The sequence below is a fragment of the Hemibagrus wyckioides genome, linkage group LG28, assembly GCF_019097595.1.
Source record: "Hemibagrus wyckioides isolate EC202008001 linkage group LG28, SWU_Hwy_1.0, whole genome shotgun sequence".
Taxonomy (NCBI): domain Eukaryota; kingdom Metazoa; phylum Chordata; class Actinopteri; order Siluriformes; family Bagridae; genus Hemibagrus; species Hemibagrus wyckioides.
Window position 1 is genome coordinate 14,174,639 of NC_080737.1, and position 20,028 is coordinate 14,194,666.

The 20,028-nt window shown below is 39.9% G+C and overlaps 2 protein-coding genes across 4 annotated transcripts in view; both read left to right on the forward strand.

Annotated features, from left to right (window-relative positions):
* Positions 1-1,056: 1,056 nt before the first annotated feature.
* Positions 1,057-12,956, forward strand: ggnbp2 (gametogenetin binding protein 2). Of its 3 annotated transcripts, none has more exons than XM_058383741.1 (14): positions 1,057-1,162; positions 3,135-3,260; positions 5,050-5,130; positions 5,307-5,560; positions 5,887-5,985; positions 6,532-6,645; positions 7,110-7,319; positions 7,748-7,922; positions 8,279-8,470; positions 8,644-8,791; positions 9,825-9,950; positions 10,319-10,473; positions 10,676-10,954; positions 12,506-12,956. In XM_058383741.1, the coding sequence occupies exons 2-14, from the start codon at positions 3,168-3,170 to the stop codon at positions 12,698-12,700; spliced, it is 2,121 nt and encodes a 706-aa protein (XP_058239724.1). In that variant the 5' UTR covers positions 1,057-1,162; positions 3,135-3,167; the 3' UTR covers positions 12,701-12,956. The 3 variants fall into 3 exon arrangements, with proteins under 3 accessions (XP_058239724.1, XP_058239723.1, XP_058239725.1); XM_058383740.1 differs by lacking the exon at positions 1,057-1,162 and adding an exon at positions 1,190-1,339; XM_058383742.1 differs by lacking the exon at positions 1,057-1,162 and adding an exon at positions 1,190-1,339 and having other exon boundaries at positions 12,509-12,956.
* Positions 12,957-14,436: 1,480 nt separating this feature from the next.
* Positions 14,437-20,028, forward strand: part of dhrs11a (dehydrogenase/reductase 11a) — a 30,914-nt gene continuing 25,322 nt past the window's right edge. Inside the window, exon 1 of the mRNA XM_058383933.1 lies at positions 14,437-14,754. Coding sequence (XP_058239916.1) covers positions 14,623-14,754 — 132 coding nt within the window. The 5' untranslated portion in view covers positions 14,437-14,622. The remainder of the gene's footprint in view (positions 14,755-20,028) is intronic.

The window sequence follows — 20,028 nt, forward strand, 5'->3', positions numbered from 1 at the left end:
GTGGCGTGATAAGCGTTTAAACCAGTATATTTACTGACTTGTTTATTGGGATGTTGGAAAAAACCCACGCAGACTGAAACCTGAGCTCAGCATTGAACCTGGAAACTTGGAGCTGTAAAAGATAAAGAGGTCTTTGCTTGTAATGACCACTGCAGACCAGGAACACCCCACAAGAGCTGCAGTTTTGGAGACGCTCTGATCCAGTCGTCTAGCTGTCACAATTTGGCCCTTCGTCAAACTCGCTCAAATCCTTACGCTTGTCCATTTTTCCTGCTACTAACACATCAACTTTGAGGAGAAAATGTTCACTTGCTACCTAATATATCCCACCCACTAACAGGTGCCATGATGAGGAGATCATCAGTGTTATTCACTTCACCTCTCACTGCTCATGTTATGTTATAACTGTACATTAAAGACCAAATAAATAAACAAATAAATAAAAACACAAGTCCTGTATTTCTTTTATTTATTTATTTATTTATTTATTTATTTATTTATTTATTTATTTATTTATTTAATAATTTTGTTAACATGACAGAAACCAAGAAAAAACAAACAAACAGGGGTACAGGTATAGACAAAAACTTCACAGCATTCTGTGACAATAAACAAAACAAATAAATAAATAATAAATTAATAAAATAAAATAAATAATTACATAAAAACATTAAATTGGGAGCATATATATTCTTTGTTTTGGCAGCTTTCCTGTTACAAGAAGTGGACAAAGAGTCAATATGAGTTCTAATATGTTTATGAAAGTGAGAGGGGGCAAAAAAGGGAGGGGGGGGTGACTTTTAATACCTTACATTTGTGAATGAAATATTTTGCTAATAAAACGAATTGTGACAGAGAAAGAAAATGCACAATCCAAACAAAAAGTCTTTAAAATACAGCTCAAAGTTCTTGACAAATAGTTTTTTATTTTAGTATGATCACACTGCCAATAAAAAAAAAAAAAGATCCAATTCACCTCTATGCACAATTTAAGTCTTGACCCAATAGTGAGTCCTGTATCTTTAGGAGACCGGGATTAGTTATTACGTCATCACGGGGGCAAGGGTTATTAGGGGGGGGGAAATCGGTGGCCACATACGCTTCTGTGTCGCACTTGTTTTGTTTGTTTTTAGTGTAAAAGAAAAGGCAACTTTTGATATCGGTAAGTGTGATTAGTTTTAGTGCATTGGTTTATTGTTTGCAGCATCGTGGTCATTATAAGACTGTAGGGAATGTTAGCACTGGTGTTAAACTCCGGCGGATAAGGTGCACACTTCCTGCGGGGAAGCGCTCAGGGTTGTCAAGGCGCTCCGTTGCGGGTCCTCGAGCTGTGTCAAAGGTAGCGAGCAGAAACTTAGCTACTAGCAATTTTTTCCCCTATTTAACTGTGTGTTTTATTAATATAAGAATTTATAGTCATGTCTTGGCGTTTTGTAGTAGAATATTCCTATTTCGAAAGCAGCCGTGTTCACTTGGAGCTGCAAGCTTAGTAGAGCTAAGCTGTCACCACTAGCCTAGCTTTGTTAGCATGCTCCATTAAGTAACCTTAAGCTTGCTAGCTAGCTAGCCAGCAATTAGCTGGACGATGCATTGAGTGTCCCTCTGTCCTTTTGAATGCAACTGTTTTTATTTTCCTCACACGTCAGGATTATCCTTTACACACAGCCTGCATACCTGACCAGCCTCCGTGTCCTGCTAGCTAGTCGTTGGCTATTAACTAGCTCGTTAGCACGCTAACTGCCTGTCAAAGTCGTAGTGTAACCGAGTTAAAGTCGGCTTTAACTGTTTAGCAAAACAAAATAAATAGCTGTTGCTGGGAAAAAAAAGTCATTTCTATTCAGTTTAACGAAAAAAACAAACAAACAAGAAGTTTATCACGCGTTTGAGCGCGTGGCTTGTTTGGAAATGTTTGGACAGCTTTGCTAAGATTGCTAGCCACGTAGTTAGCAGGTTAAGTAGCTAGCTGTTTTGCAGCTGAGATGACCTCTCGAGATAAGCTTTAATTTTTTTTCTATATCTAAATGGTTTGTATTCTTGACGTTATCTCGATAATCACTTTGGTTGTTATTGCTGTAGCTGGTTGTTAATTGTTAAAACGCTGTATTTTGGTGTGCTACAGGGCGTCACCAGCTGTTAGCTAGCTGGCTAGCTTTCTCTCGCTGTTTTGTGATTCATCTCCAAACGAGCTCGAATAATAATCTCTATTACAAGAGCTCATAGATCTTTTGTAGACAGTGACGGTAAAATAAATTCAGCAGACGTCCTCAGTTCAGGTTTATTTCATGAACAACATTGAAATGTGTGCTGTGAGATTTTCTTTATTTACCAGAACCACAGAGCTTTCTGATCCAGAACTTTCCACCGACACACCATCATCTTCATCATCTTCAGCTTTCTGACTTAGATGAAACCCATTCATGTTAATAGCCATAAGAGTTATCTTGATTATAATAAATATAATGATTTGGACCCACTTTAACAGCCTCTGCCTTAGCAAAGAAAATATTGCAGCCTTCCAGTACATGTTAGTGTGGGTTATTTTTCTTAAAAATATAATGTGGTGTTATGGGGTTTGGGGGACAGTCAATTTGATTCAATTCTAATCTCAATTCAATTTATTTGTATAGCGCTTTCTAACAATGGACATTGTCTCAAAGCAGCTTTACAGACATAGAAATATACAGAGAAAAATGTTAGTTATGTTACGATTTGTATTCCTATTTTATCTCTAATGAGCAAGCCTGAGGCGATGGCGGCAAAGGGGGAAAAACTCCCTGAGATGATGACGTTTTATATTTTGCAGCCCAATTCACAAAGCATTTAATTGCTAAAAATCTCTGTCACGTAAGAATGAAATCCTTAAATAATTGCCACCAATCATCTACATTGAAATATTTAACCAGAATAAAGATGTCTTGATCCTTAGGCCATGTCCACACTAATACTTTTTTGTTTAAAAGTGCAAAGGTCGAGGCATCTCGGACATGAGCGTTTTCAGACATTATACGATAATGTAGACACGGTGCGTTTTTAGATGAAAACGGCGTTTTCAAATTTATCCGAATTAGTGTAGATGTAGCCTTAATATCCTTAAATACGAATACGCTTTTTGACCTGTTATGTTCTTTCCACAGGCAGCGCTTTATCAACAGTAGCTCGGAGAAGATATGGCGCGTCTGGTAGCTGTTTGCAGAGACGGTGAAGAGGACTACCGTTTCCTCGCGAGACAAATTCCCTTGTACATTGATGACTCCCTCACGGTAAGATGATCGTTTCTGTTTTTGTTTGTAGTAGAGCTGACCTGATGGACTATAGAAAGGTTCAGAATATAACTAGACGCAGCATTTCCTTGTCCTACAATTCAGTGTGCAAATTCCGGACTGATACCATGACCATATCATGCACCTTGCATATGGAACATGTCCTGATTAGATTTTTAGCAACCTCTATTCAAATCCTTCTCTGGAAATCTGATTGCTGTATCATGAGTAACATGTAAAACAGGTCTTGCACTTGACTACAGTCTGGCTGTGTTCCTTGTGTCCAGTTGTTTTATGCAAAAGATGGTTGCTGAATCAAGTGTTGCAAGTTTTTAGTCTGTGTATAGGTTACATGGTAACTATGTAGTCATGGAGGAAGTTTTTGAGGTAAAAAAAAAAATCTCTGTTAAATGCAACTATAAAGTGTACTTGAAACTGCATGGCGGTTACCTCAGGCTGGATATAATCCTAAGACTTAAAAGCCCGCGGACCAAATGCAAACCGGCCCTCTGAACAATGCCAGAGACATAATTTGAAAATTTAATGTTAAATATATGTTTTGCTTATATCATATCTGTATTTGATAATAAAAGTTGGCTTTCAAACTAAAATCTCCCTTAGTTATTAACATTAGCCTAATTATTTGTTGAATTCACGTACAGACAGAATGGTACATTCAACATAATGTACCATCATGAACAAACAGATTTCAACAGCACTGAATATGATTAAATGTCATTAAGATAGTAATAATGCTCTTTTAATATCTCTTAAAGTTCAGTTCAATTCAATTTTATTTGTATAGTGCTTTTAACGAAGAGCATTGTCTCAAAGCAGCTTTACATAAGAAACAACATAAGAAAACAACAAACATATAAACAGACAAACAGGCCTAGATGTTATCCCAAGTGAGCAAGCCTGAGGTGACTAAGGTGACTGTGGCAAGGAAATACTCCCTTAGATGGTATGAGGAAGAAACCTTGAGAGGAACCAGACTCAAAAGGGAACCCATCCTCATTTGGGTGACACCGGAGAGTGTGATTATATTGTGCATTTACGTGTAGTCAGTTGTGAGATACAGCATGTGTAGAATGTTATGTAAATTAATAAGGAGGTTGTTGTCGTCTGGAGCTGGACCATCTCTGGATGCCACTGGAGCCGGCACAGTCTCTGTATTCCTCGGGATGGGTAGAAGAAGGGAAACAATGGAACAGAATTAGCATAGCTGCTGTTCATAATATAAGCAGCACTAGATGATAATGTGCATTTAATCAGATATACTGGAGTACAAGGTTATGGGATGTGTTAAATGTATGCCAGGCTGAAGAGAGAAGTCTTTAGTCTACGTTTAAACTGGGAAACTGTCTGAGCCCCGAACATTGTCAGGAAGGCTATTCCAAAGTTTAGTAGCTGTACGGCGCATAACAAAATAATAAACTAGGAGGCATAATAAATCCATTTAAAATCATACAGTAATACTAGTAGTCATTCCGCCCCATGTAATTTTCTGGTACAGACCGACCCGGCCCCTGTTAAAGAAAGGAAAAATTGTGTCCCTCGCAGAAAGAAGTTTGGGGACCCCGGCTTAAAAGCATTTAAGAACAAAGGTAAAGCGGTTTCGTATTAGTTTCCTGCCACACTTTTCTAGCGTGTACAGCGTCAAAGCGTGCTGTTCCACACGTCTTGACTTGTACAGTAGAAACGCACCGCGTACACCTGACGTCAAAGACATGGCATGTATTATCATGATCATTTATCTCTATCATTTAAATGCTTCTCTCCTATCCAGATGGTGATGGAGTTTCCTCGCACTGTATTGCACTTTGACAGTCATCAGACCAATAGTTCACAAATTAAGCCGTTTATCGAGGTAAGGCTATTACGTAAGAATGTTGCTAAGCCTGGCAGTGCCACGTGATAGTGAGAATGATATTGTAGTAATATTTAATATAAGCTTTAAAATATTGTATAGTTTTTTTTCTGGGGAAAACTTTCACACAATGTGTATGGAAAGCGACGACCGTATCGGATGCTTCCTTCTTGCAGCGTCACAGCATGTTGAAGCAGCAGGACCTGAGTATGGCCCTGATGGTGATGTCACGTGAGGTGTTCAGCGCACTCTCCCAGCTGGTGCCATGCGTGGGCTGCAGACGCAGCGTCGAACGCCTTTTCGCTCAGCTCACAGACTCGGGCTACTTTGCCCTGGAGCCACTGACTGTGGGTTCAGCTGGTGTGCTGTCCATCACCAGAGCCTGCCTGGCAGACCCCCTTAAACTCTACACACTCTTCTACGTCCACGGGTATGAGAGAATCACCACCACACACATACTGCATTTTGATCATTGAAATCCTTTGACTAGAAAGTAAATAAATAAATAAAGCTTGCGATGTCACATTTTGTCACACAGTATTGTATATCTTGGCTGAAAGAATACACCATATACTTCTATTGCTGTTTTTTTTTTTTTTTCCTTTCTCAATTCGACACCATGCTGTTTGGGGTTGTTTTATTTTCCTATAATATCACATCTCTAAGCATTTTATTTTGTGTGTAATAATAGAACATTAAACTTTCTGAGTGTTTAGTCTTTGTACCAATAATTGATTTATAATTTTTCTTCCGCAGGTCAAAGTTAAATGATGTGATCGATTCCATTCCCAAAAGCAAAAAGAACAAGCGCTGTCAGTTGCATTCTTTAGACACACACAAGCCCAAACCCTTGGGGTAAGTTAATTCTCGCCAAGTTTTCTGACCTGAGAACATTGTTTTGGTTCTGTAATTGTAGATGCTTGCGGGTTTAAACGCCTTCATGTAATGCTAGCTGATTGCTGTGCCATGTCCTGTGACATGCTCATGATGCTGTAGAGAGGAGACTGCAGAGAGAGAGAGAGGGAGTTGGTGCTAGAAAAACACAATGCTGCAGCATTGAGTAAAGAGGTCAGGTGTAGGATTTGTTTTTTCTCCTTTTGGACCTCCTGCGGGGAGGCAGACCAGCTCCTACGTCCAGCAGCAACACTGTTACTAAGCAACAGCAAGAATGCTGTGTACGGATAAACGCCATGTTGTCTGACATGTTTCTGTCAGGGTTATGACCTTGGATTAGCTTGTATAAAGACATTTTAATCCTGATGTCATGTCACCTATTAAAATAAGGAAGTGTTTGATTTTAGCCATGTAAAAGAGGTGAGCAGGATGCGCCTGGTCATTAGCTGTTTTAGTAGTCTTGGAGACAGTTTTGCGTGTTTGGTGACTGTGGCGACTGTGTTGCAGAGGGAGCTGGATGGATGTATGGGAGCTGATGTCTCAGGAGTGCCGGGACGAGGTGGTTCTGATCGACAGCGCTTGTTTACTGGCGACGCTGGAGACATACTTGCGTAAACACAGGTAAACCTGCTGTATCCATGCTTGGAATGTCTCTGATGTTTTTGTAATGATGGCCTGCTTTTAAACACCGTTTTATGGCCCTTATGCATGCTTTATGAGCAGATTCTTTATATCCACACATGATGGATATACATTTATTTTTGCACCTGATGGACGTACCCTTGTGTATTAATTACAGGTTCACTAGATATTATTCGCCAAGTTTTGTAATATGTAACATACAAATCAACACGAAATTAAAGTAAATTCAGATGAATGTCCAGCACGGCATTTTATGACCAGCTTAAGTCACTGAGCACAGTACAATTGACACTATAATGTTTTCAGACTAATTGGATTTTTATTATTAAATCATATTTTGTGTTTAGCTAAAAAAAACCATATAAATGGCATGAATTGTACTTATTAGATCATAACTGTTACATCTTATTAATTTTTGCCTTTCTTTTCTCTGTGGTTGTCAGGTTCTGTACAGACTGTAAAAACAAGGTCCTGAGGGCCTACAACATCCTTGTGGGTGAGTTGGACTGCAGTAAAGAGAAGGGCTACTCCGCTGCGCTCTACGAGGGCCTGCGCTGCTGCCCACACGAGCGCCACATCCACGTGTGTTGCGAGACCGATTTCATCGCTCACCTGCTGGGCCGTGCCGAGCCAGAGTTTGCTGGGGGATACGAGTGAGTCTAATGTGATTTTTAATTTGGCTTTTATATATTTTCACTAAAAATTATTATAGTATGAAAGTATTGCAGAGATAACCATAGCTCCAAAGTCCCTCCAGTGGAAAAAGTACACCTGAATTTTTTTTTGTTATTATACACCTCTTTCCGACAATGTTAAGCAATCAGTCACCATACAGCAAAACAGGGGTAGCTAAATCCACTAAAGAGAAGATTTCTATAGAGCTCAGTATCCCTGAGACTAATTCACACAACACGGCTCCGATTGTGAATTACAGGATTTCTGAGGTAGCTTAAAGCAACTTTGGTTTGGTTTTAAAGTTTTAGTACAGAATCATCTTGTTTATATTGCTTTTGTCAGGGTGCCTTAAGTAAAACGTAAGTGCTGGATTCTACACAGACTTAAGGATTATGATTATGTCCAGGCGCAGAGAGAGGCATGCTAAGACCATCGACATAGCGCAGGAAGAAGTCTTGACGTGTCTGGGGATCCATCTGTATGAGCGACTACACCGGATCTGGCAAAAGCTACGGGCTGAAGAGCAGACGTGGCAGATACTCTTCTACCTCTGTATCGATGCATTACGCAAAAGCTTTGAGGTATGATGATTTCTGAATTTCGTATAGGTAGTTTTGCGTCCTGCTTCAGTGGTCTTGACATGGTAGAGTGTGAGTGAGATGCTGCAGGGTTGGCGTTAAAATTATGGACTAATGACATTGCTTGACATGTAATTTCATTGATGCACTCATTCTAGCAGGAAGCACAAAACCATGTCAGCATCACTGCTGGGCTGAACATGATTCACCACCCAAATGATGGATGTCTGGTGTTCAATATAACGGTCTAGTTAGACATCTGTGTAATTTATCGAAAGCACCTGTATTGAATAAAATGGACCGAAAGTGTAGTGACTACAAGGTAGAAGCTGGAAACTCGATCTATTTCTCCTTTATAGATGGCAGTAGAAAAGGTGCAGGGAATCAGCCGACTGGAACAACTCTGTGAAGAACTGTCAGAAGAGGAGCGAGCAAAAGAGCTTAAGCAAGAAAAAAAGAGACAGAAACGCAAGAACAGACGCAAAAACAAGTGTGGCTTTGACATGTCTGAGCAAGAGGCCAAGGGGTACCAAGATGAGAGCTTGGGAGAGGTAAAAGGCAGACTTTCTTTTTCGGAACGTCTCCTATTTCTGTGTCGTTCTTTTTATTTATAAATTTAATTTGTGACTGGCTGCTTTGAGCTGATGGGACTCGAAATTTAAAATGGTGTTTGTAAACTTGTGAAATTATTACACAACCTTACACACAAGCTTCTCTTCTCTAGGGTTTAGACGATTCAGAGAGCACTAGCTGTAACTCATGTGGCAACAGGGAGGAGTCTGGAGTATGTGTGGAGTCCATAGTTCCTATTGAGAGTTCCTCCTGCAGCTGTCCTGCTTCAACCATCTTGGGCTCACCTAAAAGCAAAAACGGTAACATTTTATGCACCTTTTTTCTTACCAGTTCTGTGAAAGTAAGTGTGTTTTTATTGTTTTATCTGACGGGGGATTTCTTTTTGCTTGGTTAGCTTATTTTAGTTCAACTAATGCGTGACTTTTTCATGCATGCATACCAAAAATAGACTTCAGTGAAATGTTTGATCAATAGTCGTTATGAATGATTCACAATTGATAATTGATATAGTGCACTACATAGGGGGCAGAATACATTATTTCACTGCCATATACACCAATCAGGCATAACATTATGAGCAAGTAAATAAGACTGATGATCTCATCATGGCACCTGTTAGTGGGTGGGATATATTATATACAGCAAGTGAACATTTTGTCCTCAAAGTTGATGTTAGAAGCAGGAAAAATGGACAAGCGTAAGGATTTGAGCGAGTTTGACGAAGAGACAAATTGTGATGGCTAGACGACTGGATCAGAGCATCTCCAAAACTGCAGCTCTTGTGGGGTGTTCCCGGTCTGCAGTGGTCAGTATCTATCAAAAGTGGTCCAAGGAAGGAACAGTGGTGAATCGGCAACAGGGTCATGGGCGGCCAAGGCTCATTGATGCACATGGGGAGCGAAGGCTGGCCCGTGTGATCCGATCCAACAGACGAGCTACTGTTGCTCAAATTGTTGAAGTTAATGCTGGTTCTGATAGAAAGCTGTCAGAATACACAGTGCATGATGGTTCAGGGCTGTTTTGGCAGCAAAAGGGGGACCAACACAATATGCAGGTGGTCATAATGTTATGCCTGATAGGTGTGTGGTGTGTGTTTGAAGTCTTTAACACAATGTTTGTTCAGAGGAATATTAACATCCTACACATGAAGCCTTGGGCACATCCAGTTTAAGAATGAAGAATTCTAGAAAATACTGACTCATTCACACTTTCTTGTACTTGTTTGTCAAATATAGATCTGCTATGTTTAGAAACAAGGAGAATCGAGGGTACTGTTGTGGAAATAGTGGAGAGTTGATGACTCATAATGCACTGTCCTATATGTGCGTGTAGGTCTGCTATCTCATAGTCATGGCAGCGACTGTGGCTATTCTTCCAGCATGGAAGGCAGCGAGACGAGTTCCAGGGAAGGCTCAGACGTGGCCTGCACTGAGGGAATGTGTAACCATGATGAAACGGGTACCAGCTTCTGTGTACTGTTGCTAGATAGCTGAATAAACAGTTCATAAAATTTGTCTGATGTTTTGCTATTTGATGTGTATAAGGCTGTGATCGTACGAGAGGTATTGTGCGAGTGGCTAATTCCCTTATTAGTAAGAAAAGCAGCACCTTCTATACAAAAACTGCCAAATGTAAACTGATTCTAAAGCATGTTATCATAATATACCCTCAAACCCTCTGGTCTAAAGTACTGCAATGGTGTACATGAAATTTCATAAAGCGATTTTTAGTTTGCATGATGAAATTATATTACCAGATTATATGATGATGATGATGACTTAAATTAGTAATGAGTAATCTTGAGGATTTCCTTCTTGTCTCTGCAGCCGAATACTCATGTAGTCACCACTGCTTAGAGGACAAAGAGGAGGATGGTGTGGACAGCTGTGTGGAGTGTTGGGCAAACTGTGAAGAGCATGACACAGGAAAGAACAAGAAGAAAAAAAGGAAGAACAGGGGCTTGCTAAATGCAAACGAACATGTGAGTTACACTGGGCCAAGTCTTAACAACCTTGTGCTGCACAAACTAATATACCGCAAATCTAATAAGGACGTTAAAATTATTTAAACTGATGTGTCGAATGTTCCAGAGGTGTAGAAGGCACCGATGTCTTGCCACAAAATGTTTTATAGAAAATTAATAAAGCACAAATTTATTCTGCATGCTCTTTACTTTATTTCAGCATGGTTCCCAAGCAGACGTTTGCGTTTCAGACAGCAGCCAGACAGGAGATCCAAGCAGCTTGTCTGGCTCAGAAAACACCCACAATCCCTCTGCCTCTTCCCCACACAACTGCCAGAGCAAACAGACGACTTGCGCAAAGCTGTGCTGCGGCTCGTTCTTCAGTGCTGGCTTGCAGCTGCCCTGGGCTAAGCAACAGTTAACTGGTGGCCTGAACCATCAGACTCCAGATGCTTGCACGCAGGGGCACTGTACGACCAAAAGTCTCATGGAGCTGCTGGTGAGTGGACTGTGCCTTTTTAAAAATACATAAAATTCAACACATTTGTGAGACATGAATGGTTCTGTCCGATTTCGCACACACACCTGTTTATATAAACTGCCAAGAATGCTAGATAAATGATTTGTCTCCGTAATTAAATACAAGAAAAAGATTGATCTGCAACATCAAAACCAAATGTTACTATATATGTAGATTAGCTTAGATGTAAATATTTGTTTTTCTATTATAGTTGCACAGGATTCTTAAGTAATATAACTCAGGAAGGAGCTGTGATGCAACCTGAAACTAAGCAAGTTCTATGAACACAATTTTCCATGAACAGCATGCCCCAGACCCTAGCAGTTTGTTCACGATTACAGTTGTTACAGCTGTTTGTAGTTACATAAATGTCAATCAGCAACCTGTTTCCTGTTATCACTTATGTTATAGCAGCTATAAACATCCAGTCACTCACCAACTTCTCTTGAAGTAAGAAAAACAGTGCAGCTTGTAGAGTTACCGAGAAACTCTTATCCTTAAGCCTCTCCCCTCAGCATTTGAAGCTTTACCTCTGACTGACTGTTTTAAAGCTCCGCTACTGGAGGCTCCTTCTATAAATGTTAAATAAACTTCCCTAAACAGACTATCTTCAAAATAATGGGCTACTTGCACTCAATACTATTTCCCTTCTGAAATAGTGAGAATCTCGCATTTCTCGTAACATTCAGCAGTACCGAGAGACAGCAACGTCAATATAGTTTTAGGTTAACGTTAGCTAGGGTGTTCGTCTTTTAATTGATGCATATTCGAGCCTTCTGGTGGTCCAGCGGCAGGATCCTGCGCTCCGCTTGCCGATTCCTAGGCATGGAGCTAACCCAACCACTAAAGAGTTAACTCTCAGTGCCGGTCCCAAGCCTGGATTAAAAATGCGAGGGTTGCGTCAGGAAGGGCATCCGGCATAAAACCTGTGCCAAAATGAAATATGCGGACCAGATGATCTGCTGTGGCGACCCAGAACAGGGAGCAGTCGAAAGAAACATCATCTTACCTTGAAAGTTCTTTGTTTGACAACCTTTGCATGTGTTCTTAGATATTAAACTATATATATATATATATATATATATATATATATATATATATATATATATATATATATATATATATATATATATATATATATATATATATATATATATATATATATATATATATGTCTGTTGCTATAGTTATTTAATACTATAATGCTGAATGATTCTGATTGGTCAGAAAGTGTTTGCTACAAGGGTCTTGTTTAGTTTTTTGAGCTCCTGCAAAAAAACAGGTGGAAGCGCGCAACTGCCATTAAAGCCTGAAGCACCCTTTTTGTATATGATGCATAAAACAATTTTACATATGGTACGAGTCCCTGTGTAAGCTGTTACTATAGAAAATTAATGTATTAGAATATAAAGCAATGTCAGAGATTCAGGATCTTCTGACCAGTCAGATTCAAGGTATAACCACGAATCACTTCCAGTATTTGTGTAAATAAGACATGGTTGTAACAACAGACTAATTTGTGTGTTCAAGCAGGACGAGGCAGAAATGTCATCGGACGAAGAGAACTGCCTGACGCAGGATGAGATCCAGTCGTTTGTAGAAGAGAACAAGTCTTTCTACAGCACACGAGACCAGTACAGACAGCACCTGAAGGACCGATTCACCAAATACTGCCACTCCAGTGTGTGCAGAGGAGATTGGCTAGCTACAACTAGTGTCAAATAAAATAAACACCGAAACACACACGATTTTTTTTTACAGATGCTCACGATTACCCCTGCTGCAGAAGGAACAAAAAAAAAAAAAAAAGAGGAAGAAAATGAATGTTGGGGTCAAAACCGGAATGAATTCTTGAGCTGTGTCTGGTTTGTTATAGTTTAAATTTATTTGTTGGGAATAGTTAAATGGTCACATCCTCTTCTATTGATCTTTTCAGTCTTCATCTCTTTTCTCTCTCTCTCTCTCTTTTTTTTTTTTTTTTTTTTTTTAAACACACTTTAAATTCCTCTCTGCTCCTTTCTCCCTCATCCCTCACTGACACTCAGGTGGAATTTATTTGCTGTTTTCTAGATGTACTGATTCTAGGCGTGGGTTCTTAAGGTCACAGTGAAAGTGGATAAGATTGCAGGCGGTCACTGTAGTGATACCAGTAGTCTTTCTAGTCTTATTGTTTATTCATGTCTCTCTATTTTCCCAGTTCATCTCACTGACTGAGACACTTCATTTTAGTGGCAAATCGTTGTACCGATAAATGTGTACAGAAATGAAATTATCTGAATATAAAGATTTTACAGAGAGCAAGAAAGAGAGAAACATCCATTTATAAGGAGGCTTGGGTGTGATGTTGAGCGCAAAGTGCAAAATTGACATAATAAAGAATATTTATTAATATGCATTAAGACAAATGTGTGGTGTTTTCTGCTTGGAATAATTAGATTACTTAAAGTAAGTCTAAAGTAGCTAGCCAGTACTATACTGAGGTTATGCAAGAAATAAAAACAGCAGGGTGTGTTATTACAGGGAATTAATGAACAATGGGCCACCTGACACTCACACCCGTATGTAGCTGTTCCCCAAACGGTTTACCACAAAGTTGAAAACAATTCAATGAAATTGTCTTGCTTTGCTGTAGTGGTACAGTTTTCTGTTCCAGCATGGTGCTCAAAGCAAGGGCCGTGAAGACAACCTTCATAGTTATAATGGAAAAACTTGGTAGTATCCTGCCCAGAGCCCTGACCTCAACCTCACTGAACACAATTGGGACACCCCATCTGACTTCAGTACCTGATCTCACTAATACTCATGTAACCGAACGAGCACAAATCCCTACAAAATTTAGCGGAAAGCCAGCAGGATGGTGCTCAAAGCAAGCTCCATGAAGACAACCTTCATAGTTGTAGTGGAAGAACTTGGAGTGGAGCTTATTATAACAGGAAAAGAGGGAAGAGTGAATCTGGAAAGGGATGTAAAGTGGATATGGCTGTGATGCTTGGGTGTCCGTATTTTTTTTTTTGACCGTATGATGTATTTCTTGTGTGTAAAAAATCTACTTTTCTATCTTCTTTGTAACCTTGATGCTACAGTTGCAATACATAAATCGTACTCTCTTAAATAACTGAACTATTTTAATTGTACAGTATGTTAACCAGCCTCTAGATGGCGCTGTAAAGCTACTCAAAATGACTATAAATCTTATGAAAATATATGTTCTATACGGTTTAATATCTGTCCAAATTTTCTTAAAGGCATTATTTATATATATATATATATATATATATATATATATATATATATATATATATATCGAACAGCATCTCCAAATATTTATTATTTATTATTCCTACTGAAGCATATCCAACTCAGCTTAACTCGCTTAAGACCAAAAAAAAATAGTGCGGGCGGTGACACCAACCCAAGTCTTGTCTTTTTTTTGGCTTGGCATGTAATATTTAATCCTGAGCTCCAGGGATTGGGGCGTGCTTATCGGCGCCTCTGACTGGGAGATACGGAGAGGGAGAGAGGATCACTCTGGGCTCTGATACGGTCCACTCACTTTAACGGGACACGAGCTTTGCTTTGATAGCCGGTCGCGAAGTAAACTCCGTCTCGCTAATCTGGAGAAATCCTCCGCTCGGCTCAGCTCTCCGATGGAGCGGTGGAAAGGCAGAGTGGCGCTCGTGACCGGAGCCTCGGTCGGGATCGGAGCGGCTGTCGCGCGCGCTCTCGTCCAGCAGGGCATGAAGGTGGTCGGGTGCGCGCGCAGCGTCGATAAAATAGAGGTAAGCCGTGATTGCTGTTTTTTTTTTTTTGATCACTGAGAGTGGCTCACAGAGGGCACGTTGATGCACGAGCGTTGGAGCTACTTTGGCTAGCTAGCCCATAGCTAACTACTCCACGACACAAGCCGGTGATCAAACTGGGTATTTCAAAGGCACGCGGCATTCACGGATTTAAGCGCCTCCGGTTGTTGCGCGTGAAATCGTTTGCGTTTTTTAAAACTTCGTCACCATTCACGACGTTTCGTTCTAAAAACCCCTGTCATAAAAACGCCAGTGATTTGATTATCTGTTAATAATAATAATAGTAATAATAATAATAATAATATCATTAGCGCTATCATTGTTAACCACGCCCACTTTACATTCACATCAGAATTCTTAAAACATGATCCAATTTGTATTTACTTTGTTGTTTGTTTGTATATCATTCTATAAAGCTATTATATATATATGTATATATAGTAACATGATCAACAAGGGCGCCGGTCAGTACTCAAATGTGACCGGTCAGGAGATTTTAATATTTTTCTTTAACAGCACTTCCGGTTGCAGGGTTTATATAAACTCGCTTGCTGTAACGCGCTGTCGTTTCCATGGTAACAGTTAACGCAGGCACTTGAATGGCGGAAGTTGCACGTAAACAAATGTATAACAAACAAACATAAAATAAGTTTTCTGTGAGGAGAAGCATAAAAACACTTGCTTTGTAACATTCAAAGAATAAATTTGTTCTTATATTAGACTTAATTAACTTAATGAGGGAACTATTTATAGCTCTGATACCAGGATGTACCTTGTCTCGGGATGTCCTCATAACTATAAATGAATAAAAAAGTGTGACGTGTTTGTTAATTAATAATACAAAAAGATTTATATCGTATTTATAACAGGAACGAAACCTGTCAGTTATTGAAAAATCATCTTTAAGGCGGCATTACACCTCATCACACAGGTGACCAGTTGGTTAGATTAGCCTCCGTGTCCAAATCAGTTGAGGTTTCTCTTCCAGATGAGAAACAACACACTACAGGGATTTTATTGGGCTTAAACGTGAACTTTAGTCCACTTTCGGGTGTTATCCACCACTCCTTCTGGTGCCTCACCTGAACTGATCGATAGTCACAAAGACATGCTTTGTGCATTGTATAACCATAAGACTTCACTCATGGCCACTCACTCCCTTTCTTGCTAATCTTACTGCCTTGTCAATCATTGACTGTGCTCTAGGACTGTGCCTGGGCCTTTCCCCTTTGACTTCGCACAAGTCTTCATCATTGTAAATAAAGAGTGAGTACAGGAATACAGAAAAGTGTCTTAATGTGACTTGGCTGAGGTTTTTTTTGTTTTATTAACTTAATGAGGGAACTATTTATAGCTCTGATACCAGGATGTACCTTGTCTCGGGATGTCCTCATAACTATAAATGAATAAAAAAGTGTGACGTGTTTGTTAATTAATAATAGAAAAAGATTTATATTGTATTTATAACAGGAACGAAACCTGTCAGTTATTGAAAGATCATCTTTAAGGCAGCATTACACCTCATCACACAGGTGACCAGTTGGTTAGATTAGCCTTCATGTCCAAATCAGTCCTGCGTCCGGTGTCGAAAGTTCAGATCTCAGCTTTTAATTTTGTAGGTTGAAAAGCATGACACTGCTTCCGCCGGCTTGCCTTCTTCCCATAGTGCATCCCGGTGCCATGTGTTCCCCATATAATCGATGCACACGCACCTGGCTATCCACGTGATGTAAAAGAAAACGTGATTCATCAGACCAGGCCACCTTCTTCCATTGCTTAGTGGTCCAGTTCTGATGCTAATGTGCCCATTGTTGGTGCACAGGGGTCAGCATGGGCTCCTTGACTGGTCTGTAGCTATGCAGGCCCATACCAGCAAACTGTGATGCACTGTGTATTCTGACACCTTTGTATCAGAACCAGCATTAACTTCTTCAGCAATCTGAGCAACAGTAGCTCGTCTGTTGGATCGGATCACACGGGCCAGCCTTCGCTCCCCACGTGCATCAGTGAGCCTTGGCTGTCCATGACCCTGTCTCCTGTTCACCACTGTTCCTTCCTTTGACCACTTTTGATAGATCCTGACCACTGCAGACCAGGAACACGCCACAAGAGCTGCAGTTTTGGAGATGCTCTGATCTAGTCGTCTAGCCATCACAATCAAACTCACTCAAATCCTTACGCTTGTCCATTTTTCCTACTTCTAACACATCAACTTTGAGGAATAAATGCCTAATATATCCCACCCACTAACAGGTGCCATGATGAGGAGATCATCAGTCTTATTCACTTGCTCATAATGTTATGCCTGATCAGTGTATGGTAGATGTTTCATGTAAACAGGCTTTGAAAAGCATGTTTTAGCGAATGGAGATGTTTATGTAATGTTTATGAAAGGAGTTTCCAGTTCCGGTGCTTCGTATCAGTCTGAGGTAAAGCTGTACCTCAAAGAACGTTCTTCAGTTTAACATGATGCAGAGATGTTCAATGTGATTCAATTTATAACCGGATTAAACGTTATGATGTGCTATTCTTTTATAAATAAAAAAAGGGTTAGGAGTAGTAAAATACTTTGGTGTAAGAAGAATAAAACATTGCTGTTATCGTATATGTAATGATCAGCATCAGGGTAGTAATGCCATCACAACACCCTCAATATATTCATCATTACTTTCTCCTCTAATAGCACACCTCGTGATGTTTTATTCCTTATGTAAGGTAGACTGTCCAAAAATCAGCCATTGCAGAAAGGGATTTGTGATTTGCACTTTTGTTCACAATGTTAATGCTACCTGGAGGGGGGAAAAAAGGAAACCTATTGTTGTAGGCATGTTTAGAGAACAACAGGTTTGCTGGTTCCCAACAAAAATTCAGGCACAGGTGGAAAACTCCAAATGGTTTTGTTTTTACAATAAACTACATGTATGATTAGTTTGTGGAAATTTCAGGAATAAAAAGAGGCAAGTAATTTAGTGGAAGGTTTGTAATTGAATCGTTTATGAATAGATGATTTTGCTCTGATGTTCAGAGATGTCTGTGACATTTATTTTACATCTCTGGCTGCAAAATGTTTGAGAAACCTAGCGTGTAATGACTCTTTGGTTCGTTCTAGAGGAAATAAGTTCTATGTTGAAACTTGAAAAAGTAGAAAACATAGAAAGTTTTTCAATCCTTCACTGTTTCTAGCCAGGTTAAGGTTTGTTAATTGCCTGATTAATTGAAAAAGGGGCAGGATTTTTCCAGGGACATTGAGTAGCGCTAATATGAACCATTGAAACTGTTTGAAAAAAATCTTTTGCTCTTATCTGTTTGACAGAAATCAAATCTGATGATTTAACCATCCATTCTGTCCTGCCCCTGTGGCGATGCTTCATAACCTGCCACCATATTTTCCATGCAAATATTTTTCTTCTATGTTTTTGCCTTTAGCTCACGTTGCTGAGACGACTCACTGTGATCACGCTCTCTGTGAATAAATCCAGAATATTTTGCCACAAAGATTCTGCTCACGTCTAATACACTGGTACGGAATTATATAAGCGGTTGCAGGGAGGAATAGTAGGTGTCAGAAATGTTTGATGCCACTGAGGCATTCGGGCGCATAGTGTAGCCGTATGGCTCGATGCGTCATGTGACCTGTGACTGCACTGCTGTGGATGCAGAGCTCACGAAATGTCCTTTGCTTCTGTTACTTCCAGTGAATAAACAATAATGAGTCCTAATTCAGTGACTGTGAGCTATAAGAAGGAGGTCAGGCTAGCAAATGTGAGATATATGGTTCCTACATTAAGGAAAGCTGCAGGACAATCGCTGTTATTTACATTAAATAGAATTAAACAGCAAGATTTTTGATTATTTGTTTTCCCGAATTCTAACCAGTCCCTTTTGTTTACAACTGCCTTAAGTATTTTCTCATGAATTTGGTCTATTCGGAATTTTCCAGAATATAAACAGATTAGCCATTTAAACCACTGACCCCTTCCTAAAGATGAATGAATGTGGTAAACCACACCCATATTAATGAACGTGGCCTTTCTTAGTCTTAGCAAGCTTCATATCTGATAGCTTGCTCACACCCAAATGAAAGTAAAAACCGTCTCATCTCATGGGTCCTGTGGGATCCCCATCCTGGAGCACACCTTACTTTGTAGTTTCCATAAACAACATTTCCTCATGCTAGTAAGAAAGAAAGAAAAAAAAACAGGTCACGGTCTAAAAACAGCAATCACAACAGTACAAATCCAGGGCTTAAATAAATAAATGATTTAGCGTTAATTAAGTCTTCAGTCCTCGTTTGAGGATATCCTGTGATTCAGCTGGGGAAGCTGAAGGATGGTGCCATGTTTGATGCTCGGATAGAACATTACGGTGCTTAAGCATTGAGGCATGTTATATGGATTTGATCCACAGACGATTTCAAAAATAGCATGCACATCACAGTGTCCACCGGTCCACCAAATGCAGGATGACATCACAGCAGTGGGTTGAAAGATTGCCACAGGGTTGCAGATTCGTTCACCCTAGAAAGCGACTGCCTGTGATGAAGAGTCAAGTTCTTTGAAGGTGTGAACTCCCGTTGTCGCACTTGGCTGACAGTGTGACTGTGGCTTGTCTTCGTAGCCTATAGTATTATCTCTGTCTCCTTTAGACCTTTATCGCTGACTGGTGTACATACGGCAGCCTCTTCATCTGTAGTGTGAGGCCTTGCGTAACATTCGACTCTCTCATCATACCTCTCAGTATAATTTCCTACTACAGTGTAAGCTACCTTTTTATCATCGAGTGGAAAAACTGCATTACGGACTGTAACGCATTTGTATGCTATTCTTGTGTTGTCCGAGCACGGGCAGGATGCCAGCTTTCGTATACTAACTCAGCATCTCTTGATGCTTAAACTGGGATTCACACCAATAAGCCTGTTCCCTATGAGCCACTAGTTCTGCAATGCAAACTACAGACATTAAACATCGTATAATTGTATAGTTATCTTGCACACCATGGTTCCTGCACATTTTTCCTCCTCAAAGACACCCCATTCACTCTGGAGTAAATTACCAGGATTAGTAGGTGTGCTAGAGCTTGAAAATATTTAGACACCATCTAAATATTTCATTTCAGCGCTTACTTGATATTCAGTCAGTTCTGTCACAATCCTCTTTATTTATTTTTGCCCCCCCCTCCCTCTCTCTCTCTCACATGCACACACACACACACACACACACACATTCTCTATCTCTCTCTCTCTCTTTCTGTAAT